This window comes from Asterias rubens, chromosome 13 (assembly GCF_902459465.1).
Source record: "Asterias rubens chromosome 13, eAstRub1.3, whole genome shotgun sequence".
In the NCBI taxonomy this organism is placed as follows: domain Eukaryota; kingdom Metazoa; phylum Echinodermata; class Asteroidea; order Forcipulatida; family Asteriidae; genus Asterias; species Asterias rubens.
In genome coordinates, this window is record NC_047074.1 from 9,382,501 (window position 1) to 9,409,651 (window position 27,151).

At 38.3% G+C, this 27,151-nt stretch overlaps 1 protein-coding gene, 1 non-coding gene and 1 pseudogene across 2 annotated transcripts; 2 read left to right on the forward strand and 1 right to left on the reverse strand.

The window, feature by feature from the left end:
• The window catches only part of LOC117298699, a 67,956-nt pseudogene extending 62,756 nt beyond the window's left edge, over positions 1-5,200 (forward strand).
• On the forward strand, positions 3,889-3,961 carry Trnas-aga. The gene has a single exon. It is a non-coding gene; the product is annotated as a tRNA-Ser (tRNA).
• Positions 5,201-23,023: 17,823 nt separating the features above from the next.
• LOC117298700 (DNA-directed RNA polymerase I subunit RPA12-like) lies at positions 23,024-26,909 on the reverse strand (the record flags this gene model as incomplete). Its single annotated transcript, XM_033782016.1, has 3 exons — positions 23,024-23,110; positions 26,201-26,304; positions 26,798-26,909. Coding segments are annotated over 3 exons (303 nt in total), but the record flags the coding sequence as incomplete, so codon positions are not given.
• Between the last annotated feature and the right edge of the window lie 242 nt (positions 26,910-27,151).

Sequence of the window (27,151 nt, forward strand, 5' to 3'; positions counted from 1 at the left end):
TTCCTGGATCTTGAACCTTTGTATTGGACTGTGGATTTCATGTCCTCATGAAAACCCATCAAGATAGAATGTAGGGTGTCTGGACAGCCAAGGTGTTTTAGGATCACAAACAGGCCTGACCTACTCACAAGGTCGAATGCTTTTGTCAGATCGATGAACACAACATATAGTGGGCGGTGCTGTTCAACACATTTCTCCTGGATCTGACGAAGAGAGAATACCGCATCGACAGTGGAGCGAGATGTGCGGAAGCCGCATTGACTCTCAGGAAGGATCTTGTTGGCAATGACCTGCAGCCTAGGCAGGAGCACACGCGAGAAGACCTTGCCAGCTAAGCTAAGAAGAGAGATCCCCCTGTAATTGTTGCAGTCTTGTCGATATCCTTTGTTCTTGTAGAGGGTGATTATGTTAGCATCTTTCAAGTCTTGTGGGATGCAGAGCGTTTTCCAACAAACCAAAATGACATTGTGGAGCTCTACAGCAAGGGTCTCACCTCCCGTTTTGAGCACTTCGGGTGGGATGCCATCTATACCAGGAGACTTGTTATTTTTTAGCCCAATGATGGCACGCTTCACTGCATCTAATGTGATGTCACTGTCAAGATCATGAATGGTGGGAATTTTTGGCAGGGAAGTTAATATGGCAGCAGTGTCTACTTCAACATCGCTAGCATACAAGGAACTGTAGTGCTCTGCCCAGCGGTCAAGCTGTGCTGAAGGATCAGTGAGAATTTCGCCACTTGCTGACAGCAGCGGAGAGGACTTCTTAGGAGTAGGGCCGATGGCTTCTTTGATACCTTTGTACATTCCATGAAGGTCACCAGAGTTGGCACACCGTTGAATACGATCACTAAGGCCAGTCCAATAACGACTGAGGGCTATGCGAGTTACACGTTGAACATCAGCCTTTGCAACTCGAAGTTTTGCCTTTAAGGAGCGAGTATTGTGTAAGCAAGCCTTTGCTCTAGCTGTGCGCTTAGCCTTAAGAGCCGTAAGTAGTATGTCAGCACTGTCGCGGAACCAGTCAGGCTGCAGTCGTGGGCGATGACCAAAGGCGGTGAGAGCGCTGTCCATGACTGTAGTGTGGAACCTAGACCAAGCATCTTCAGGGTTATTTGGGAATGAGGAAGAGCTGAAATGACCTGTAAGCATCTCCTGAAACTGGGCGACGCGGAGTAAGTCCTTCGTAGCAGCAGTGTCAATTGCAGGTGAAGGTCTTGGCTGAGCTTGGTGGAACCGTTTTGGGAGCATTCTCAGCTTACAGCGAACAAGGGCATGGTCTGTGCAACAATCAGCAGAGTGCATGCTACGGCAATGATTGATGTCCCGTAGCTGTCTCCTTCTAATGATGATGTGATCGAGTTGGTGCCAACGGCGAGAGCGGGGGTGCATCCAGGTGACCTTGGAGCGAGATGAGCCTGCAAAAAACGTACTAGCAATGCACAGGTTGAGACCAGCACAGAGCTCGAGTAGCCGTTGACCATTGTCGTTCATTTTTCCCAGACCATGAGGTCCCATCACCCCACTCCAAGCATTGCAGTCAGAGCCAATGCGAGCGTTAAAATCCCCAATAAGAGCAATGCTGTCACCAGCTGGGATGCTGAGTAATGTCTCACTGAGCAGTTGGTAGAATTCATCCTTGGTCTCTGAGGCAGATGTCAAGGTAGGAGCGTAGGCAGAAATGATGGTGATAAATCCGCTACTGAGACACATCCGCAAGGACATGAGGCGAGGAGAAATGGAAATTGGCTGCTGAAAACACGTGAGCAAGGAATTTTTCACTGCAAAGCCAACCCCATGCATAGGTCTCTCGCTGTCTGGGTAGCCACTCCAAAAGAAGGTGAAATTATCCTCCGGGATTGAGCCACTACCAGTGAGCCACGTCTCACTGAGGGCAGAAACACTGATGCCTAGTCGAGTGAGTTCAAGGTCAATGATTGCCGACTTCCTTGGGGAAGAAGATTGCAAGCTTGTACGAATATTAAGAGAACGTACATTCCAACAAGCTAAAACTAGGGAGGCAGTAGCAGGATGTCGACCCGGATGCGCCTGCCTGGAACGCATACCTTGCCGAGCAACGAGGGCCCCTAAATTGGACGACCCCCGAGTTGCCGGTAACTGAATCTGAGTAGGTTGTACCATCATGATTGTGAGGCGCCGAGCGCCAGGGCAAAGTATTATGAGCGGATGCTTGCCCAGGACAAATGCTCACCTCTGGACCTTACACTCATCGGAACCAGCGGAACGCACAGCGTGACAGCTAGGATGAGAGAAGGTTGCCCCGCAGTAGCAAACTAACTATGCTTAATGACCAGCAACTGTTGACTTAAAGAGATATAAGTTCATCCACTTGTCGGACGGCTACATTCCGCCTGGAACACTCAAAAGGTGGTCATGCCGGTAATGTAGCTGCCAGCCCCTGCTGCCGAGCTGACATAATGAGCCAGGGTTTGAAATCAGAGTTTACCTTCTCCTAGGTGGGCTGCCAACCAAGGCTGCGAGCCCCACCTACCCGAGTTTGAAATCAGAGTTACTGTCTCCTAGGTGAACTACCTCCCATGGCTAACGAGCTCCACCAGCCCGGAGCAATCTGGTTTTAAGGCGCCAGAAACCCGCCTACACACCTCTGCCCACAGTTCTCAACAGGGATCGGCACGTGAAGCCGGGCAGTAGGAGTTTGAATTAGGAGAGGCTATTTGAGACGCTGATCATATGGGACATTTCATGGGTGAGAAGTGGCTCAATCCTCCTCCCCCGCCCCGATCATCCTAAAACCTTTGACCCCTAATGCGCCATAGCACCTTGTAAACCCTTATAAGGTGCTAACTAATTGGGTCTCAACATTCATCACTGCAATAGCCTATCTTTCTGAAAGTTTGTATATACTCAGCGCCTTGAGTACCTCGTTAGGTAGATACGTGCGCTATATAAGACTTCGATATTATTATTATTATTATTATTATTATTATTATTATTATGTATTGTATGTTGATAAACCTTGTAAACATGGTAAAAGAAGAACATGCACTAAACCTTGTGAAGAGTTAGGATTTCAGAGTCTTGTTGTGATTAAAGGGGCTGTTTCATGATCAAAGCAGATCTGTGGCTGTACATAGTATCATGAACTCTCACCTGCATGTTTGCGTGTACTCGCCTTAGATACGATACCGAGGGAGGGCACATGTGTGACCTGTCACAACAAAATGAGCTAAAAGTCGGAATTTAAAATAAATTAGCTATTCACATTTCTGAATTCTGCAGATCAAGAGCTTTCCAATGGTATACAACACTTGGGGTAACAATAATCCTCCAAGTCGACAGAGCTTTTGGAAACAAGAGAGTTCTCACTTATCTAATGAGAAAGATTTGACTTTGACCGTCTGTAATGGGAAATGGCACAATGCGACTTATAGCTCATTTCGCTGTGACAGGTCACATATATGTACAGTAATTCATGAATCCGTTTAAAGCTACAGGCCTGTTGAGTATAACACAGCCCCTTGGAATGAATAATAGATGTTAAAAACCAAAATTAATATTCTTTATCCCCGATGCAAATTTAACATCTATTATATCGTTGCGGTACCCGCTGCCAAAACATAGGATTCGAACTGCCTCTAGCTGCCGGGCAACCTCGGTAGTCTAGTTGGTAAGACACTGCTCTAGAATTGCAAGGGTCGTGGGTTCGAATCCCACCCGAGTAACATGCCTGTGATATTTTTTCACAGGACTCGGGAAAGTACTGAGTATACAGTGCTAACACACATCGGTGTATGGGTAAAAACCAAAATTAATATTCTTTATCCCCGATGCAAATTTAACATCTATTATATCGTTGCGGTACCCGCTGCCAAAACATAGGATTCGAACTGCCTCTAGCTGCCGGGCAACCTCGGTAGTCTAGTTGGTAAGACACTGCTCTAGAATTGCAAGGGTCGTGGGTTCGAATCCCACCCGAGTTACATGCCTGTGATATTTTTTCACAGGACTCGGGAAAGTACTGAGTATACAGTGCTAACACACATCGGTGTATGGGTAAAAACCAAAATTAATATTCTTTATCCCCGATGCAAATTTAACATCGACTGTTAAACTTTTATAATCAGGTAGCTGTCATTTAAAACTAACAATTTGTTTACAATTCTTATTTATTCTTATTAATAGAAGAGTCGCAATGGGACAGGGTGAAGAAGCAAGTACATGAAGAGCGCCCTCAAGAGTTTGCTCCTCCACAGCAGTACAACTGGATGGTGCCATCGATGAGACAAACTCCAAAGAAGAAGAGCAAGTTTGCGTCCACAGAAAGTTGCGACGACATGCTTAACACGTCAAAACAGCCGCAGGAGTTCGCTCTTCCTAGTAATTCTGCAAAGTGGAACATGAGACAGGGTTTGTCTTGAAGTACTTCGTTAGAGGCCAAGAAATCTAAGGATCAAGGCAGCAGGCTGGGGAATCGAACCAAGGACCGCAAAGAACTGGAGAAGATTTCTGCCGTGGAGGTAGCCTGATCGTCTGACGTTATTCTTCAAGGCTCGTGAATAACACCAGAGAGCGGCCAAAAACTGGCGTGTAGTTGACCTCTGTCGTTTCACATATAGATACGCAGTGAAATTACATTGCGGACTTGAGAGCAGTGACTATTTGGACATTATGTCACTGCATGTGCATTGTATCCAATGGGAATCACTGGATCTAGCGGCAGCGACCTGTCTTTGACAGGGGCCCAGTCTACCGTGGAGGGATCGAAGCTAAGGTAGTTAGTATGGACTCTATAGCACAAGCTTTGTTTTTCTTCCGTAGTAAGGCAAAGAAGTAGGACTCAATAGAGGCCACAATTTGACAATATTTGATTAAAGGAAAACACTTGTCGAAAAGTAACACTGAATTTTCAGGTTGTATTATTAAAACCTCAGAAATTTACAAAGGGTTCCCCCATGGCAGATTCTTTTCCAATGTTTATTGAGGGCAACAATTGACAAAATCTCAAACATATTTATAAATTTTGGGCTACAAATTGAAGGAAAACAAATCACAAGGGGTCATAAGTCCAGTTGTTTTATCAAATTTTAGCCCAACATTAAAAAAAACGACAATGGGTAAAGTCCTGTTGTTTTATCTTGATAACTTAGCCTTGTGAACTTTTCGCACGAAAAAACCCACGAGGCTATAGCCTTGTGAACTTTGCGCTCGAAATAAAATCACAAGACTATAGCCTTGTAAATTTTTCGCTCTAAAAAAATCATAAGGCCTTGTAATCTTTTCGCTCAAAAAAAAAAATAACAAGGCTATATATATATATTGCAAAAAAAAGCAGAGTCTTTCTCGAAGGCTAAATTACTATAATTCGGCCAACTAAAAAAAATAAGTAAAAAAAACATAACGTGGAAGAATGTTGTGATGTTATTTGTCTATTATTGTTACGCAATAAACCAGTCGGGCGTGACTGGTGGCTGGGCAGCATCCTGCGGCCTGGCCATGCGGCGGTCCGTTGCCCACCAGTCTTTGTCGTTGTGGTATAATTCTTAGCTCTCGTGTCGACCAGTCCAACGGGACTCTAAAAAAATCATAAGGCTATAGCTTTGTTAACTTTTCGCTCGAAAAAAATCATAAGGCCTTGTAAACTTTTTGCTCGAAAAAATCATGAGTCTTTAAACTTTTTGCTTTAAAGGCAGTGGACACTATTGGTGACAAGTAATGGGGAGAGGTTGATGGTAAAAAACATTGTGAGAAACGGCTCCCTATGAAGTGCCATAGTTTTCGAGAAAGAAGTTATTTTCCACGAATTTGATTTTGAGACCTCAAGTTTAGAACTGGAGGTCTCGAACTCAACCATCTAAATGCACACAACTTCGTGACAAGGGTGTTTTTTTCTTTCATTATTATCTCACGACTTCGACGACCGATTGAGCTCAAATTTTCACAGGTTTGTTATTTTATGCATACGTTGAGACACACCAACTGTGAAGGCTAGTCTTTGACAATTACCAATAGTGTCCAGTGCCTTTAACAAAATCATAAGGCCTTTTCGCTCCAATGTGTACTTTTTGCTCGAAAAAAATCATTGTGAACTTTTCGCTCGAAACAAAATCATAAGGCCTTGTGATCTTAGCACTTTACAAAATTCATAAGGCCTTGTGAACTTTTCGCTCGAAAAAAATCTTAAGGCCTTGTGAACTTTTTGCTCGAAAAAAATCATAAGGCTATATCGCCTTTTAACTTTTTGCTCAACAAATATCATTAGGCCTTGTGAACTTTTCGCTCTAAAAAAATCACATGGCTAAAGCCTTGTAAACTTAACCTTGTGAACTTTTCGCTCTAAAAAAATCACATGGCTAAAGCCTTGTAAACTTAACCTTGTGAACTTTTTGCTCCAAAAAATCCTAAGGCCCTGTGAACTTTTTGCTCTGAAAAAATCACGGGCTAAAGCCTTGTAAACTTAGCTCCAAAAAAATCATATAGCCTTTTAACTTTTTGCTAAAAAAAAATCACAAGGCTTGTGAACTTTCCGCTCAAAAAAAATCATAAGGTTATTTTAGCCTTTTAACTTTTTGCTCGAAAAAAAAAAATAGCCTTGTGAACTTTTCGCTCAAAAAAATTCGTAAGGCCTTGTGATCTTTTTGCTTGAAAAAGATCATAAGGCTTAATGATAAAAATGCTGGACTTTACCCCTTATAGTTTTTAAAGTTTCACCCCAACTTTCAAGTAAAAATAAAAAATAACAACTTCCTAATTATTGCTTCAAATATTATTATTGGTTTCTGTTTCATAACAAAGGCTTCAGAAAAGCCTTACTGCATCATAAAGAGCACAACATTGCACCTGAACAAAAATAGGCAAAAGTTGAGAAAAGTGCTGGCCTCGCCCCCTATGATTCTTTCAAATTTCAGCCAATAAAATAATGCTCTTCGTACTACATCACGCGCATGGACATCGGGCAAGGCATGCTGGGAAACATGTTACCTCGTCCCCAGCGCCTTGCTTTAGACTGGCCGCTGGGTATGGGGCCGAGAGAAGGACAAATGGTGCGCCGAGATCGATCACCCCTGGGAACGAGGTTGATGAACCCCTTTACTCCCCGCGACCATTTTCTTTCTGAGCGCGGGCATCGTGTGTTCCACGTGTGTTCCACGTGTGTGTGGAGAAAAAACATATTTTCTGCAACTATTTACATCGAAAACCGACATCAAAACTCAACAACTTCCACGATGAGAACTGCACGGATGCTGATATAATCTTCTTAATCAGGTAAATGATTCATGTGTTAATGCAAAAGAGGAAATTTGAGGGGTTTTCTAAGACAAGATTGTCTTGGCAATATGTAACAGTCAAATCATTGTCAGCTTATGATACCCAAGACAAATTCGAAGAAACATAGATTGTGTTAAAATGTTTATTAAACCACTGAATTCTCGCTCAATACAAGTGAGGAAAATATTGTTAGGGACGGATAGACCCACATCGATTTTGCTGATGAATTCTGACGCTTTACACTATACGTTTTTTGTTTCTTCAACTCCTTCAATGCAAGTTTTAAGACTAAAAGAGTAAAATCACAGGGTGCACATATTTGTCTTCAAATTGTTTTCTTGTGTGTTGGGAATTAGATTTGACGACATGAAGTACTGTACATGTCTAGCCCTGGTAGGACGTCAGTCAGTGCCACTGTAAAAATGTTCGCATTGGTACGGGACCTTTATACCCTGGACTCCGTCGCGTTGCCTGCATCAGAGGAGTCCAATCTGGGCTATGTACATGTCAAGTGTACGTGGAGACAATTTAAAGGCCCCTGAACATGCTGTCCTGAAGTAATTTTCCCAATGCCTTATGCTTTCTATATCCCCTCATTTGTATGAACACTAATTAACATCCATACTCTAAATATAATTTTGTTCTTTGTCAGAGTTCGTGGAATCTGATGTTTCCCTTTCATCAAGTGTTATGTTGCCTCTCCCTGCATCTTAGCAGTCTTTACAGCCACAACAGCAGTCACTGAGGTACAAAGCCTCAACCATTCTGTAAGGCAACCAAAATGTATCATTTTCTATTACTAGCTGTAGTGCCAGAATAATTTACACTTTTGCCAAACTTTCTCTCATACTTTTTTTTTCTCCTAAGACCCACATTATTTAGGACTTCTTTTTTTGTGGGGCCTCCGAAGAATCAGTTCAATTTCTATTACATACTTGCATTTAGTTCAGCCCCCAAGGATTTTGAGAGAAAAAAATTAGTTTGATAATAAAGCATTCTATTAAATAGCAGTACAGTTTATCTGATACATCGTAGTTACTCCAAAAACTAATTACCATGAAAACGTTAGAGCACTGGTCATATTACAAAAATGTTGTTGGAAAAACACCCTTTAAACTAAAATGTAGTTTTAGGGAAAGTGGTAATTTTTTTTTCACACCCAAAAGTTTGAATCTGAGGAAGGCTTCAGGCATAAAGCTTTTCTCATGCATGGAATATTTGGTTTTCTTTCATAATTTGTTTTCAACTCTGATGACCATTTTAGCCAAAACTTCCATTGGTTTGTTATTCATGCATTTATTGAGGCACACCAAGTGAGGATACTGTTGTTTGATAATACCAAAATTATCCCAAACCTTAATTATTTTCTAAAAGTTATTTTTAATTAATTCATCAACACCAAGAAGGCATCAGAGTTATAAGCTATTCATAGAACCAATAATTGTCAAAATATTAGGATTCATCAGAAAATAATAAGCAAACCAGACTAGATTGTTTATTTGAATTTTCAAGACTTTATTTGAACAAACTTTAAATGTCTTCCAAAGAAAGAAAACAATAACACTCAATTAGTGCATCCACACTGTTAGACATTACCCCCACCCACCCCAACCTCAAGAACTTGATGATGACTATGTTGTATGTTATGTTTCCTTAATGTTTTAATTAAAACAAATTTTGTTTTTGTGGGTGCTTTGGCACTCCTATTGGTTCCTTACTATTCATTTTGATAGTTGCTTAAATTGATGGTTGGAAATTATGCCAGTTGATGTATTATTACTGTTTGAAAACCTCATTGAAATTATTTCAAAATGTTTTTTTTTTTGTAATGCACTTGTCAAGTGCCACAATTCAAAACCTGTATTTTGTAAAATCAATTACAGCTTTCAATTCATACTATTTTTTATTAAAATTATTGAAAATGTGTAGTTTCAAAATTCAACTTAAACCCCCAAAATATCCGAGAAGAAATATCAGCTGGCAAATGACAACCATAGCTAAGAAATATAAATGATCAACCAAGGAAGAAATGTAACCTGTTTTATCCAAAAGGAGTCTACATGGCTAAGAAAAAAAAACTAGTTTCATGAATTAACTTTTTGGTTTCTGCAAACTTGCAAAATATTTGTTTCGTGCTTTTTCTTCACCTTACAAGAACTCAGAATATTTACAGAATCAAAGCGTTTTTTGTATCTTTTCAAACAAATCTAATTAAATTTGACTCCTTTATGGTTTACAGGTTCTATTTCTTAGTTATAAAGAAGGTACAACATTGGTATTCATATACTGCATAAAGAGTGCACAAATTTTGACACAAAAAACTTTATCTCAAACTTGCAGCGTTTTCAAAACAAATTTCTTTATTTATTGTTTAACCCAATACAGTTTTTACATCAAGTGGACATTTAGATGAATGTTTACTTGCATGCTAACCAAAATTGAAGGTAATGCATGTTCACTAAATTCCCGCATTAAACTTATAAGTTCACTTCACAATAGCGTAACTACCAATGTTGTATCTTCTGAAAAGGCCGCATCTTATAGCTTGTTTTGTGACTTTATAATCTCAATCTTCGAAACTTTTTGAAGTCCACAAAATGTTTTTCTCAAAAAATTACTGATTCAAAAAAAAAAGACTAAGTACAAACATTGACTATGAGTTTCTGCTCAAAAAATGACTAAGTACAAACAATGGCTAGTGTATTGGTCAAAAAATTACTAAGTCCACAATAGGACACAGAAAGTCAAAAATTACTAAGTGTTTTTCTCAAAAAATTACTCAGTAAAAACAAAAGTTTAAGTACAAACATTGACTATGAGTTTCTGCTCAAAAAATGACTAAGTCCACAATAGGACACAGAAAGTCAAAAATTACTAAGTGTTTTTCTCAAAAAATTACTCAGTAAAAACAAAAGACTAAGTACAAACATTGACTATGAGTTTCTGCTCAAAAAATGACTAAGTGCAAACAATGGCTAGTGATTTGGTCAAAAAATGACTAAGTCCACAATGGGACTTCATTTTATTGTTCTTTAAAGTCACAACAAGCTATAAGACGATACCTTTAATAAGGGGCTGCATTCCATTTTGATGTACCTAGCAATACAATCTAATGGTAATTTGAATTTGATGCCTTGTATAAGTGTCATGTGCAAATTTCTAGTTGATTACTTTGTTGGTGTACATTGCTATGGGATACAGTCTCTTCTGCACCCCTATAGGGGGTGCATTTGGTTGATCATGATTTTAATAATAGGGGGGGTAGGGCCAAACTTTTTACGCAGTTAATTTCGAACCGTACAACGGCACGAGAAATATTTTTGGCTGACTTAGTCTATATAAAAAAAGGCGTTTTTTAAGTGATTTTTTTTTTAAGCACCACTGAACTGTAGAAGCAGCAGAGTTGCGCAAACGTGTGTGCCGGTCGGTGTGGCCAACTACTATCTAGAAAGTGAAGCGACTAAATGATCTTAGTATTAATGGAAGGAAAGCATTTTATTAAGTTAAATCAAGTAAATGTTTCATTGATAGTCTGTTTTACCAATGTCCTGCCTTACATGATTGACAAACTAAAAAGATTGTTTTTTTAAAAGTTCGAAGCCAAAAACAAACTTAAGATTTTTTTTTTTCAAAGTCCAAAACAAAAGTCGGAAAGGATTATGTTGCCCGTTAAAATGTTTGATGAATCTGTATCAAGTGTACCATCGGACGTCTCCCCCTGTTCGGGCAAACACGTCGCTAAGTTCTTGGAGTAAAGTTTCAAGTTTGAATTTTGGTTGAAGTGTAAAAGGACGCTTCCTCTCCGTCACCGATTGAGTCCTGTACCATCAGAATAACGAAGACTTCAACCCAGATGATGATGCGCTGATCAGAGAAACAAGATTCCAACATGGCGGCTGAACTTGAACAACAAGCACAAAAAAAAGAACTAAAATACGCATGTTCTTTTCAAAATTAACAGCATACTCAGGAATGTATTGGTTTCACTTGCATTAGAAGTACTACACTCCTTCATAAGTTTTGGATTTGTTAAAACATCGCAATATTTTAACAGTGTGTGTGATTACACGTTCAAATGAAGTCAAAGTCAAAAGTGAGGTTATACACAAACATCAGATTTGCATCTTCATTGCATTGAGTATCATTACAGGAGATATTGTAGATGACATTGGGTTTATGAAGGATAACTAGACTGAGAAAAAAAAACTCTTAAAAAAAACCCTAACCTATCTCTAAACAAATTCTAAACTCCTAAGTACAACAAAGTTTCAATTCCTACGGAACTACAAATTGCTAATGAAGTCCCATTAAAGTATTGAACATCTAGGATCAACAACTACTCCTACTGATTAACTTGATGTAAATCTGCAAACCAACAACTGCATGCTAATGATTTCCGCACCAATTTTAAATTACAATGTTTTTGCATAAAAATGAGTCCGACGTCGATGTCGGAAAATTAAGGTTTTATCAGTGACGATAAGATCCTAAGTTAAGTACAACAAAGTTTCAAATCCTACGGAACTACAAATTGCTGATAAAGTCCCAATAAAGTATTGAACATCTAGGATCAACAACTACTCCTACTGATTAACTTCATGTAAATCTGCAAACCAACCACTGCAAACTAATGATTTCGTATCAATTATAAACTGCAATGTTTTTGAATAAAAATGAATCTGATGTCGATGTCGGAAAACTAAGGTTTTATCAGTGACGATAAGATCGCTGATAACTTCGGTGTATTTTCCATCTAGAAAGACACCTGTGATTCTGTAAACAGTGCATGACTAAAGTAACAAAGTGACGTCTTATTTAGATTACCTATTCCTGCTGTGTCTTTTTGGCATAACAAAATCAAGCTAACAAGCAAATTGAGAAATAACTAATTGAGTTATTTGTTTAATAATTCTACACTAATACTGGACTAGTGTTTATGCTTCCTATAACTACCTAGCCAGGTTATTTAACTGAAAAAGTCTACACTAATACTGCTAATAAACACCTAGTTTGATCCATTGTACACTTCGCTGTTGTACATGTTGAGACATTCTCATGTTAACCATAAAAGAATTAAAATAATTGATGGACATCGCACAAAATTTGTCTCGTTTCAAAGAGATCTTTAAAAAAAAAAATACAATTGTTGTACTGACAAAAAACTAGTAGGTTGCATTTGTTCCGAACAGTTCTACGGGTTACATATCTTAAACTTGCCAACTCTTTTATGAACCTGTCAAAATATTAGTGTCTTTGTCACTTTAACAGCCTAAATAACTAGAGAGACAAGATTCAAACATTGCAGCTGAACACATTTTGTGAGTGTTTGTAAATCGCCTGAGTGTCGTCCCCATGTTCAGCTGGAAAAGGGTTAACCAGTTGTAAAAACTGTTCACAATTATCAATAATTAATACCCTGAAGGATTGAAAACACCTACTGCAGCTAAACTACTACGTTTATGAAAAATGTATACAAATCATGCGCACCACAGTGGCAGTACTTTTGTTAAAAAACAATGTTTATTGGTCAACATCATTTGTAAATCATTTCCTCAACTGATTGTCGTTAACATACCTACTGTAGAATCTGTCATAAAGCTAACCACTCAAAACCTACAATGAACAACCTAGTTAATTGGTCACTGAAATAGACCAATAGTTAACGTCATAGACTGAATATTGTCAACCAGTTCAGCAGGGGTTTTAACTAAATCTAAAATCTAAACACTATTCTAACTGACGAAGGAGTGTACATACAACCTACTGTGGCTGAGAATTGAACCAGTTACAATTACCTAATGCACAACGGCATCTATCTAAGCGATGATGTTTCTTCTATAAAGGACCCTGTTAACTTCCTACACAATCCCAATGTCATCGTTGATATCTCCTTTTGATACAGTCAAAACTTCTTAACACAAGTGAAACCAATGTAAAAGCCTGAGTACCTGATTGAAATGTGAATAGCCATGTTCAGAATCTCGTTTCTCCGACCCTCGCACCAACATCTGTGTAGAAGTCTCCGTCATCCGTCAAGTTCAGAGGCTCCCTCAGATCAGAAGAGGATGTCCAGTGTAGAGAAGTTGCTCAAAAAGTAGACCCGTTTACACAGGAACAGTATAGAGAGACGGGTACCAACTTAGGATAACAAAATGATCAGGTAAAAAATGTGCAAAAAAGTGCAATGGTCCTCAGTCCTTGACACTTTTGATACAGGCCCCCAACGACTTCAACAGGCAACTAAATCCTTTCTTTCTTAGGTTTCGTTTTTTTGTCGGAGATCGAGAAAGTTGAAATAGTTTGTCAATCATGTAAGGTAGGACACCGGTAAGACAGACTACCAGCACCACATTAACAAGATTTCACTTAATAAAATGCTTACCCAACCATTAACTCTTGGATCATTAGGTCGTCACACTTTCCAGATAGTAGTTGGCCACACCGACCGGCACACACGTTTGCACAACTCTGCTGCTTCTACAGTTCAGTGGTGCTTTCTACAGCATTTAATGAATGGTAACCAATTAACTTACAACATAATTTTTCAAATTCTAAAAACAGCCAAGTACAACATTTACAATCCTTGAGTTGAAATAAAGCTATCTCTGAAATTAGATTTTTGTTTGTATCAGCTGATGCAAAAAAAAATCACTAAAATTTAGAACTGTTAATTATTACTGTCGCAAGCAATGCAAAGAAGAAAAAAAAAATCAAATGAAGTTTGTGAGTTTCGTAACAAATATTGTACTTTTAAAACAATTTTATTTTGAATTTGGACAGGTGTGCATCACACTTATCCAAACATGTCGTGCCAAAAAGGAATAAATTTAGTTAAAATGAAGACGTACTTGTATGTCATGAAGATTGGTCCCAAGAATACAACTTTAGGATGTGTTCCGCTTGCATTAATTGTATTGAGTGCAAGTTGTACTTGGCTTCACAATCATCAAAATATCAATATAGAACCAGAGACACTCCCACAATTTGCGTCGCAAGCAAATTTTACAGAAAGTTTTGTTTTCCTAAACAGGAAAACAAACATTTCTGTAAAATTTGCTAAGATATTCCAACTCTGGAAAAAATCTAGAAAAGAAGAGTTTTTAAAGTGAGCAAAGTTTTAAAAGTAGTAGGGGGAAAAAAAATTGCCAATAGAGTAAAAAAAAAAATAAGAATTTAAAATTCTGTATTTTTGGGAAGTAAAGTCGAACGTTCTACATGAAAAATGTACGCATTTTGTATATAAAGTAATGTGAACTCATTTTGTGGGAATGTCTCCATAAAGTATTAAGATAATTTATGTAAAATACACAAATATTTTGCAGTTGTGACCCAAATTACCAAAAAGGACAAATCTTTTCGCATTGTCATATTTCCTGTCCCAAAATTAAGTTTAAAGCCAAAACTAAGAATAGCTTTGATTGACAACAATTTATTTTGCGTGTGGCCAACACAAAGAATGATAAGCGAAATGTTTCACGTAATGATTTGTCTTCTTTTTGTGAAGTTGGATCACAGATGCAGTCAAATGCACAATGAATAAATCCAGGCTTGATACTTCACGGAGGCAACGAAGGCGATAGCCTCGATGCCCCTGGTCATTGCCTTGGTGCCCTTGAAATGATCTAGTACAGATTTACAATTTCCTCATAGAGTGCGTTTTACCAAGGAGAAAATGCTCTGGTGCCCTTGTCTTTTCAAAAAAGAGGCATACAGGCCTGTTAGTCTATAAAAACAATTCACAACACATGATTCAAGATTTATCATTGTGTTATTGCAATAAATACCCCAGGTGGGAAGGGGAGGGGGGGCAGAGGTAATATGGCAAGTGGCCATTTCAGACATACAGCCGCAAAGGTTTACAGTAACCTTACCCCACAGGGGAAGGGTCAGTGGTCACACGGCAGGTGGATTAATAGAAAGTACCAATCATTTCCCCCAGGTAGGAAGGGGGGAAGGTCATGTATGTACATATGAACCTCAACATTTAGTTTGCTGTGACCCAATCCCTAGCAGAAAGGGATGAAAGTCGTGTATGATGGTAGTGGTACAACAGTAAGCCACTAATATAAAACGCTACTAAGTTTGCGGCGACACAATCCCTAGCAGAAAGGGATGAAAATCACGTGTGATGGTAGTGGTACAACAGTAATCCACTAAACTAAAACTTTACTAAGTTTGCTGCGACACAATCCCTAGCAGAAAGGGATGAAAGTCACGTGTGATGGTAGTGGTACAACAGTAAGCCACTGATGTAAAACGTTACTAAGTTTGCTGTGACCCAATCCCTTGCAGAAAGGGATGAAAGTCATGTGTGATGGTAGTGGTACAACAGTAAGCCACTGATGTAAAACTTTTTTAAGTTTGCTGTGACCCAATCCCTTGCAGAAAGGGATGAAAGTCATGTGTGATGGTAGTGGTACAACAGTAAGCCACTGCTAGAGAACACGTTGATAGGTTCCTAGTTTGCTATGACTCAAACTCCTAGCAGAAAAGGACAGCTCAGTCATTTAAACAGGGCAAGTGAACCAAGGTGGTTTTTCTTGGTAAAGGGCACCTCTATGGAATAATTGCAAGAACATTTCAAGGGGCACCCAGGCAATGCCCAGTGGCAACGTTGCCTCCGTAATGCATCAGGCGTGTCGTAGTAACAGTATCGAGGATGACATTTGTGCAATGACCAACTCTCAGGAGAAAGGGAGTTTTAGTCTTGTCATGACCCATAAGTTACTAAGTATGCCATAATCCTAACCAGAGCTAGAAGGCTTTTATCATAAAAGGTGTGCACTCAAGTTTCTTGTTCATTCTTTCAATCGATTAACCCACCCCAGGGGTTAGGGGAGGATCGATCAAAACAACAATTGATGATGGTAAACAATTCAATTTCAGATTTTTTTTTCAGATTTTTTGAAACAAGCTATAAAGCACGAGTTATCGCAAACTAATGTAAGCAACACTGACAGTTTAAAAACACCTTTACCACAGTTCGGCCATTTTGTCTGGTTCCCGTGTACCGATCAAAACCCGCTCGAAACGCTCAAAGTTTACCAAAAAGGAACTAGACTTAATTTTGTTGTCAAGCCTCATTTTGTTTCTTGAGACAATCCTGATGGCACTGTCAGTGATAAAGGATCCTTATCTTATTTAAGTACCCATACTGGGATGGATGCTCGGCCTCCTCATCAGTAACATATCTCTCTGGCATCAGGTGGTGGTCGTCGTTGTCGTCGGTGGTGATTTCATCTCCTTGTTCCAGTGCGCTCTTGCCTCGAGTTTCTCTCAGTGTAGACCGATCCGAAGATTTTGATTCTCTTCAGGAGTACTCAATCTCTTGATGCCTGTAAATAAAAAAAATAAAAAATAAAAAAATTACTTTTACATAAAAAATGAACCTTTGACCCTAACCATCTTGGGGTCGATTTCACAAATGGTTAGAAAGTTGAAATAAAACAGTGAAAGTTTCAGCAAAGTAGGTTAATTGGTTCTACTTGCTGAGAAAACAGAAAGAAGCAAACCCTGTCACAGTAGCGATGAATTCAGCCGAGGTAAAGAATTCGATACATCAACAAATTATGTTTGCTTTTTTTCCCAAACATTAAAAAAAAAATTTGCCAAGGGTTTCCATACGGACACGAACCCTTTCTCACTGATTTTTGCTCCTCTGTTTTCACAGGTAAAATATAAAACCTCTGAAATAAAACGAACCTATTTGTGTATCAAAATATTTGGAGGGGTTTACGTTATTTTTCAAAATTTAAATGTAAACTTTCAACTTGAAGTAGCGCAATTTTCAATCAAACACAGTTAAAAAATCGGCTAGGGGTTTCCTTACTGGTGGCGAACCCTATGTCACTGAATTTTTGCTCTTCTGTTTTCAGAGTTCAAAATATAAAACCAAATAGTTGGGGGCTTGTTTTTCAAAACTTATGAATCACCTTATATGAAGTGGCACATTTTTCAATGAATAAACCAGTCAAAAAATCGGCCTCCTCATCAGTAAGACATCTCTGTGGCATCAGGTCATCATTGTTGTCGTCGTCGCCGGTGGTGATTTCATCTCCTTGTTCCAGTGAGCTCTTGTCTTGAGATCTATAAGTGTAGACTGATCCGAAGATGTTGATTCTCATCAGGAGTACTCAATCTCTTGATGCCTGTAAATATAAAAAAACATTAAAAAAAATTACTTTTACATAAAAAAATGAACCTTTGACCCTAACCATCCTGGGGTCGATTTCACAAACGGTTAGAAAGATGAAATAAAACAGTGAAAGTTTCAGCAAAATAGGTTAATTGGTTCTACTTGCTTAGAAAACAGAAAGAAGTAAAACCCTGTCACAGTAGCGATGAATCCATCCAAGGTAAAGATTTTGATACATCAACAAACTATGTTTGCTTTTTCCCCAAACATTTAAAAATAATTGGCCAGGGGTTTCCTTACAGACTGTCACTGATTTTTGCTCTCTGCTTTCACAGGTAAAATATAAAACCTCTCAAATAAAACGAACCTATTTGTATATCAAAATATTTGGAGGGGTTTCCTGTTACTTTTCAAAATTTACCAAATGTCAACTTTCAATTTGAAGTGGTGCAATTTTCAATCAACACAGTTAAAAAATCGGCCAGGGGTTTCCTTACGGGTGGCGAACCCTTTGTCACTGAATTTTTGCTCTTCTGTTTTCAGAGTTCAAAATATAAAACCAAATAGTTGGGGGCTTGTTTTTCAAAACTTAACAATCACCTTATGTGAAGTGGCGCATTTTTCAATGAATAAACCAGTCAAAAAATCGGCCTCCTCATCAGTAAGCCATTTCTGTGGCATCAGGTCGTCATCGTTGTCCTCGTCGCCGGTGGTGATTTAACTCCTTGTTCCAGTGAGCTCTTGTCTTGAGATCTATAAGTGTAGACTGATCCGAAGATGTTGATTCTCATCAGGAGTACTCAATCTCTTGATGCCTGTAAATATAAAAAAACATGAAAAAAATTACTTTTACATAAAAAAATGAACCTTTGACCCTAACCATCTTGGGGTCGATTTCACAAATGGTTAGAAAGATGAAATAAAACAGTGAAAAGTTCAGCAAAATAGGTTAATTGGTTCTACTTGCTTAGAAAACGGAAAGAAGCAAAACCCTGTCACAGTAGCAATGAATCCATCCAAGGTAAAGATTTCGATACATGTTTGCTTTTTTCCCAAACATTTAAAAATAATTGGCCAGGGATTTCCTTACTGTCACTGATTTTTACTCTCTGTTTTCACAGGTAAAATATCAAACCTCTCAAATAAAACGAACCTATTTGTATATCAAAATATTTGGAGGGGTTTCCTGTTATTTTTCAAAATTTACCAAATGTCAACTTTCAATTTGAAGTGGTGCAATTTTCAATCCAACACAGTTAAAATATCGGCCAGGGGTTTCCTTACGGGTGGCGAACCCTTTGTCACTGAATACTTGCTCTTCTGTTTTCAGAGTTCAAAATATAAAACCAAATAGTTGGGGGCTTGTTTTTCAAAACTTAAAAATCACCTTATGTGAAGTGGCGCATTTTTCAATGAATAAACCAGTCAAAAAATCGGCCTCCTCATCAGTAAGCCATTTCTGTGGCATCAGGTCGTCATCGTTGTCCTCGTCGCCGGTGGTGATTTCATCTCCTTGTTCCAGTGAGCTCTTGTCTTGAGATCTTTAAATGTAGACTGATCCGAAGATGTTGATTCTCTTCAGGAGTACTCAATCTCTTGATGCCTGTAAATATAAAAAAATATATAAAAAAATTACTTTTACATAAAAAAATGAACCTTTGACCCTAACCATCCTGGGGTCGATTTCACAAATGGTTAGAAAGATGAAATAAAACAGTGAAAAGTTCAGCAAAATAGGTTAATTGGTTCTACGTGCTTAGAAAGCAGAAAGAAGCAAAACCCTGTCACAGTAGCGATGAATCCATCCAAGGTAAAGATTTCGATACATGTTTGCTTTTTTCCCAAACATTTAAAAATAATTGGCCAGGGATTTCCTTACAGACTGTCACTGATTTTTACTCTCTGTTTTCACAGGTAAAATATAAAACCTCTCAAATAAAACGAACCTATTTGTATATCAAAATATTTGGAGGGGTTTCCTGTTATTTTTCAAAATTTACCAAATGTCAACTTTCAATTTGAAGTGGTGCAATTTTCAATCAACACAGTTAAAAAATCGGCCAGGGGTTTCCTTACGGGTGGCGAACCCTTTGTCACTGAATTTTTGCTCTTCTGTTCTCAGAGTTCAAAATATAAAACCAATAGTTGGGGGCTTGTTTTTCAAAACTTAACAATCACCTTATGTGAAGTGGCGCATTTTTCAATGAATAAACCAGTCAAAAAATCGGCCTCCTCATCAGTAAGCCATTTCTGTGGCATCAGGTCGTCATCGTTGTCCTCGTCGCCGGTGGTGATTTCATCTCCTTGTTCCAGTGAGCTCTTGTCTTGAGATCTTTAAATGTAGACTGATCCGAAGATGTTGATTCTCTTCAGGAGTACTCAATCTCTTGATGCCTGTAAATATAAAAAAATATATAAAAAAATTACTTTTACATAAAAAAATGAACCTTTGACCCTAACCATCTTGGGGTCGATTTCACAAATGGTTAGAAAGATGAAATAAAACAGTGAAAAGTTCAGCAAAATAGGTTAATTGGTTCTACTTGCTTAGAAAACAGAAAGAAGCAAAACCCTGTCACAGTAGCGATGAATCCATCCAAGGTAAAGATTTCGATACATGTTTGCTTTTTTCCCAAACATTTAAAAATAATTGGCCAGGGATTTCCTTACAGACTGTCACTGATTTTTACTCTCTGTTTTCACAGGTAAAATATAAAACCTCTCAAATAAAACGAACCTATTTGTATATCAAAATATTTGGAGGGGTTTCCTGTTATTTTTCAAAATTTACCAAATGTCAACTTTCAATTTGAAGTGGTGCAATTTTCAATCCAACACAGTTAAAAAATCGGCCAGGGGTTTCCTTACGGGTGGCGAACCCTTTGTCACTGAATTTTTGCTCTTCTGTTTTCAGAGTTCAAAATATAAAACCAAATAGTTGGGGGCTTGTTTTTCAAAACTTAAAAATCACCTTATATGAAGTGGCGCATTTTTCAATGAATAAACCAGTCAAAAAATCGGCCTCCTCATCAGTAAGCCATTTCTGTGGCATCAGGTCGTCATCGTTGTCCTCGTCGCCAGTGGTGATTTCATCTCCTTGTTCCAGTGAGCTCTTGTCTTGAGATCTATAAGTGTAGACTGATCCAAAGATGTTGATTCTCTTCAGGAGTACTCAATCTCTTGATGCCTGTAAATATAAAAAAATATATAACAAAATTACTTTTACATTAAAAAAATGAACCTTTGACCCTAACCATCCTGGGGTCAATTTCACAAATGGTTAAAAAGATGAAATAAAACAGTGAAAGTTTCAGCAAAATAGGTTTATTGGTTCTACTTGCTTAGAAAACAGAAAGAAGCAAACCCTGTCACAGTAGCGATGAATCCATCCAAGGTAAAGATTTTGATACATCTTTTTGCTCTCTTTTTTCACAGGTAAAATATAAAACCTCTGAAATAAAACGAACCTATTTGTACATCAAAATATTTGGAGGGATCTGCTGTTATTTTTCAAAATTTACCAAATGTCAACTTTCAATTTGAAGTGGCGCAATTATCAATCAAACACAGTTAAAAAATCGGCCAGGGGTTTCCTTACGGGTGGCGAACCCTTTGTCACTGAATTTTTGCTCTTCTGTTTTCAGAGTTCAAAATATAAAAATATTCAAATATTTGGGGGCTTGTTTTTCAAAACTTTTAAATCACCTTTTATGTAATGCTGCATTTTTCAATGAATAAACACAGCCAAAAAATTGCCTCCTCATCAGTAAGACATCTCTCTGGCATCGGGTCGTCGTCGTCGCCGGTGGGGATTTCATCTCCTTGTTCCAGTGCGCTCTGGCCTTGAGTTCCTCTCAGTGTAGACTGAAGATCGAAGATGTTGATTCTCTTCAGGAGTACTCAATCTATTGATGCCTGTAAATATACAAAAAAATATTAAAAAATTACTTAACCATCCTGGGGTCGATTTCACAAAGAGTTAGGACTGGTCCTAACTTAAGGCTAGTCGTAAGTTAGACGAGTAACTTGTCATAACAAGATAAGACTAGTCTTAACTCTTTGTAAAGTTCACCGCAGATCCTTCGCAAGATCCTTCGCAAGATCCAATTGCATGATTTGTTGGTTTCTGTTTTGCTGATGGATGCACTTGTAACCATATTGTGCTTTAATAATAACAATATTAAAAATTAAAATAAACGTATTTATAACGCGCCTTTTCCAAAGGATACAAAGCTCCAAATATTTTTACTGCAAGGTGAGTGGGATGAAGATTTTGAAATTATGAGACCTAATCCTTAGCACACCATGTAATGGTGTACATGGTGCTACGGCGCATACAGCAGCCAAAGCCAGGAACACCAGGGCGAACCCCTTCTCTTTTTCGATTAGTGCATGCACTGCGTTCTTTTAAATGGGACCTGCGGCTTTACATCCAATCCGAAGGGCGAAGCAATGGTTAAGTGTCTCGCTTAAGGACACAAGTGTCATGGCTGGGGATTCGAACCCACACTCTGCTGATCAGAAACACCAGAGTTTGAACTTGATGCTCTTAACCGCTCGGCCATGACACTTCCGACAACGGTTTACACACATGTCATATGAACAGTGAATTTCTGCTTGTACGTATCCGCATGTAGCACTGAAATCCGTCATTCAGTGACGCTCGTGGCTCTTCAACAATGTTACCCCTGATCAATGGACCATTTATTTCATTCATCAAACCAACTTAGAAAATGCCTGTGCAGCCAAATATGTAGTGATAAATAAATCACAAGAACCATCTCTGCCCTCACAGGTACCTACTAACCCCTGCACAATCTATGGAAACTGTATGATAAACCTAAAAGGATCTACAAGCCTAAAGCCCGGTTCATACTTCCTGCAAATGCGATCAAATTTTGTTGTCACAAACTCGCAATGAATCACTCGCAACAGTTGAACTGTGTTCAACCTCTTTGAAACATTCGTTAACTAAACAGGGCTGGGTCGCCAAAATTCACTTTGCATTTGCAGGAAGTATGAACCAGGTTTAAAGTCACCTGGAAGTGGTATTTTTTTCAAAATAAAGCTTTTGTCACTAATATGTGTTTTGATGAGTGGAATGTGAATAAACAGTTAACTAAGGTTTTAAAAAATCAGTTCTTATGTTATTTACAAATTTAAGAGTAGACCCGACCCGAGAGGGCACTGTTCGTGACGTCAATCGACGCAGACTTTGCCTGTAATGCGTAAAGTAAACACAATTGCAAAGTACATGTACGGACCAAGTCGTGAGTTTGTACGTTTCAAAACAAAACAAGATTTTTTTTTTTTCCGGCAATGCCGACCAGGTGTATTGCTGCTGAATGCAGAAAAAACACTTTTTGAAATGTACCAACTTACGACTTGGACGTACATGTACTTTGCACGTGTGTTTACAGGCAAAGTCTGCCTCGATTGACGTCACAAAAGGGGTAGGCGGAGTCAGCCCCCCAAACAACTTTATATATTTTTTAAACATATAAATCGTGATAAACAATGACTAAAAAAAATTGTTTTATTGTTCGTAAGCATATACTCTTATGTTTGAAAGAAAACAAATTCTATTTCCAGGTGACTTTAAGTAGTGATTAACTTACTTGCATGATGGGCAGAAATAGATGACGGTTTGTCCTTCATCAGCTGATCGTGTTTGCCTGGTGTGGCAATGAAGTCCATCGTGAAGGCACTTGGCACATGCCCTGTCAATCTGAAACCAGACCAGATACAAAAATGAAGTTAAGAAGTGATGAAAAATAACCAAGCATTGATAATACGCCTAAAAGGTAGGGCCATAAGTTTTTTTGTTTTGTTTTTCAATGATTAATGGACAAAACATAGAAAGATGAAGTAAAACTGTGAAAGTTTCAGCAAAACAAATCTACTGGTTCTACTTGCTGAGAAAACAGAAAGAAGCGAATCCGATTTTTTGCTCCTGTTTTCACAGGTAAAATATAAAACCTCTGAAATAAAACAAACCTATTTGTATATCAAAATATTTGGGGGCTTCCGTTAGTTTTCAAATTTTACCTAATTTCAATCAAACACCGATAAAAAATTTACCAGGGGTTTCCTTACGGGTGGCGAACCCTTTTTTACTGAATTTCTGCTCTTCTGGTTAAAAATATAAAACCAAATATTTGGGGGCTTATTTTTCAAGACTTGCCAAATAAATCACCTAATATGAAGTGGCAAATTTTTCAATTAATAAACAGCAGTTAAAAAATTTGCGAGAGGTTTCCCTATGGGTGGCGAACCCATATCACTTAACTTCTAAAGAGTTAAATAAAAAACCTCCGATATATAACTGTTTCTAACCAAATATTTGGGGGGGGGGGGAATTTTCCAAAATTACCATATTATAAAAAAAATGACCGTTTAAAATGAAGTGGTACTTTTTTAAATTAAACAGTTAAAGAAATTGCCAGCGGTTTTCCTACGGGTGGCGAACCCATATCACCGATTGTTGCTCTTCTTAAAGGTTAAATTAACGTCCGTCGATGTCGGTTTTTTCCCATAACGGATATATAGAAAATTTAATATCGAGTATACTCGAAAGATCGAGTATTTCCCGCGCGCAAGATGGAAGCCTAAAAACAGCACTTGGTATACTCATGGAGGTAGAAATATATATACCGTAGACTGACATTGTGTACGTAGTTCTGAGGTTACATTTCAACCTGTTTTTGTCTGATCCCCCGAACTTGTTTGTAGTCCAAACAATTTCAGATTGCGTAGTCCCACCCCGATTGTTTCTGGTTTTACAACAAAGTATGATCGCCGCTACCGCTGGCTTGGCCAATTGGTGAACGCTCACCACAATTCTCGATTCGTGATTGGCCATGATTGGCCGTCTCAAAATGACACAGAGCCTTTGTGAGTTGCGTGACTCGCCGACATTAAGGTGTCAGTTGCCGATGCATTGACGTAGAAGTGTCAATCAAGTTGTCCGACGGGCGCGCAGACTACCTTTACGGTTGAAAATGGTTGAGATAATCATCGAAAAAAAATCACTAGAAAGTCCCGCAAAACACAGACCTACCACTCAGCGATCACAATATACAACGCACGCAGCATGCAGTCACATAGTCTCCAATAAAGGCTCGTAGTCTTTTTACTTTGCATTCTATAACAAAGGCAAGAAACATTGAATGCTAGAACGCCCTCTATTGTCGAAATAACGCAGTGCATCACGCGATACCGCCTTGACCAAAGACCATGTGTCTGCGCATGCTTGGGCAAACGGGTTTTCCCCCGAATTGCAATAACCATACACGCTGGTGTGCACGCTTAAACCGTACAACAGCATAGTCTTCGCTGGTACGCACGCAATAGCCGCCGATAGCGTGGTCTGCGAACCATATAGCTCCTCGGAAATGTTAGCTGTCAACAACACAACGTGTAGGCTTTATTTGACCAAAATGACGCCATTACGATACCTTGGATTGATAGAAAGATTATTTTACTGTATAACGTAAGATTGTCTTCTTTCTTGTTTTGTTTTGTCTTGTTGATTCGGGGAAGTTTTTGCGGGGTATTTTTGCAAAGTCAATAATGCTGTGAACTTCTGCGACAGGCCGGCGGCTGATGGCGAAAACACAAAGAACATGCAGACATACTTGGTTGTAAAACGTATTTTATTTAATAGGGCAACTCAAAATGATGAAACTACATAATACTCAAACACAGATTTCTTTGAAATAATCGGACACTCTTTTGGTATTTTCGATATCATTTAGGAACATCGAAATTTTCAAAACATCGAAGTTTCGATATATCGAAAATCCGATATTACGATATGATTATAAAAGTGACATCGGCGATTTCGATGTCAAAAAAATATCGATTTTTTGAGTATTTTCGATATATCGACGGACGTTAGGTTAAATATAAACCTTCTGAAATAAAACAAATATTTCTAACCAAATATTTGGGGAGGGAAGAGGGTAATTTTCAAAAATTACCAAATTATAAAAAAAATTGCCTTTTAAAATGAAGTGGTACTAAACACAGTTAACAAATTGGCCAGAAGTTTCCCTGCGGGTGGCGAACCCATATCACTGAATGTTGCTCTTCTTAAGAGTTAAATATAAAACCTCTGAAATAAAACAAAACTATTTCTGACAAAATATTTGGGGAGGGGAGGGTAATTTTCAAAAATTACCAAATTACCAAGCCTTTTAAAACGAAGTGGTACATTTTTCAACTAAAACAGTTAAAACATTGGCCAGAGGTTTCCTTATGGTTGGCGAACCTTTATCACTGAATTTTGCTGTTTTCAGAGGGATAAAACCTCTGAAATAAAATAAACAAGTACCAACAAAGAACTTTGAGGTTGCTTTTTTTTTCAAAATTTACAAAATTATAAACCACCTTTTATTCAAAACGAAATTGTGCATTTTTCTTTCAAACCATTTCATAATTGACCAGAGGTCCCCCTACAGGTGGCAAACCCTTTACACTGATTCGTTTTTGTGTCTTTCCTGAAGAAAAACAAAATGGTGAACCTAAATATTTTGGGAGTTATATTCTTCAAAAGAAACCATATGCAATAAATCACCTAATAAATTTCATCTATTGTGCATCTTTTTTTCATAAACCAATTTTAAAAATTCAGAGTAATGTAAATGTTGAAACCTCTGCAAGAAAAAATAAAAACAAAATGTTTTGATGGTTCTAGCAGGGGCAACTAAACAACAATAATGTACAAACATTTCTGTATGTAAACATCAAGATATAAACCTAAACAATTTGGACAATTCCTAAGACATGTAAGATAAAACTCCAGTGTTTCACTCACCAGTGGTCCTAGGTCTTTCTGGTCGACGACCTCCTGACGACCTTCAACATTCTTGTGAGAGTTGAGACGCAGGTATGAATGATAGACCACACCATGCAATGCAGCTGTAATGAGAAGGAAGACAATAAGTGACTTTTCATTCATTCAAAAAATGCTGTCTGTGCTATTAATTGGTAGTGATATAAAATATGCGGTCATCACTGAGTGATACAAAGAAAATAAATCACTGATAATATTAATAAAAACAACTTTACACAAGTGTTACATTTTGTTGAAAATCTGTGAAAGGAATGTAATTTTATATCCTAAAAAAAAAAAATAGTCAATATTTTTTGTCAACTACAAATTATCAGTCACAGGTCATTTACATCATCAGACTCAAAGTCATTGAGCTGAATTTGCATTAATGTGTTTAATATTCAAAGTCTGAGTGTTGCGATCATGCATCAGCCTCCTCCCCCACCGCCTCCTTGACCACGTACCGACCCCGCCTACCCCTTTTATAAATAACGCACAACTTGTGCAAGTCAAGGGGGTTATCACACACAACTTTACAAGCTCCGGTTTCCACAATAAATAAATATATTCCAAACTTACTTTTTGCATTTAGTTTGTGAGCACATGTCTTGCACTTCATAACTACCGTTTCCTTTTTCAGGAAACGGTAAAATGGAGCCAAATGCGGGCAAAATTCTTTCGAAGAAGCAAGTCACTCCTCTCCGTCCATGTTTTTGAGAAATTCTGATACCGCATGCGTTTCTGAATGGGACACACGTGATTTATCAAGCTCGACTTCATCTATACGTTCAGCGTTGAATTTGGTTTAGGGTATCTGACTAAGTATTTAAATAGGAATCGCGCCCTCTGTCGGCAGATTGTAGAGTCTCCCGCGTAAAGTTAATGAGCCTGCATTAGATGGTTAATTGATGCACTTGCTGGATGATTTTGATT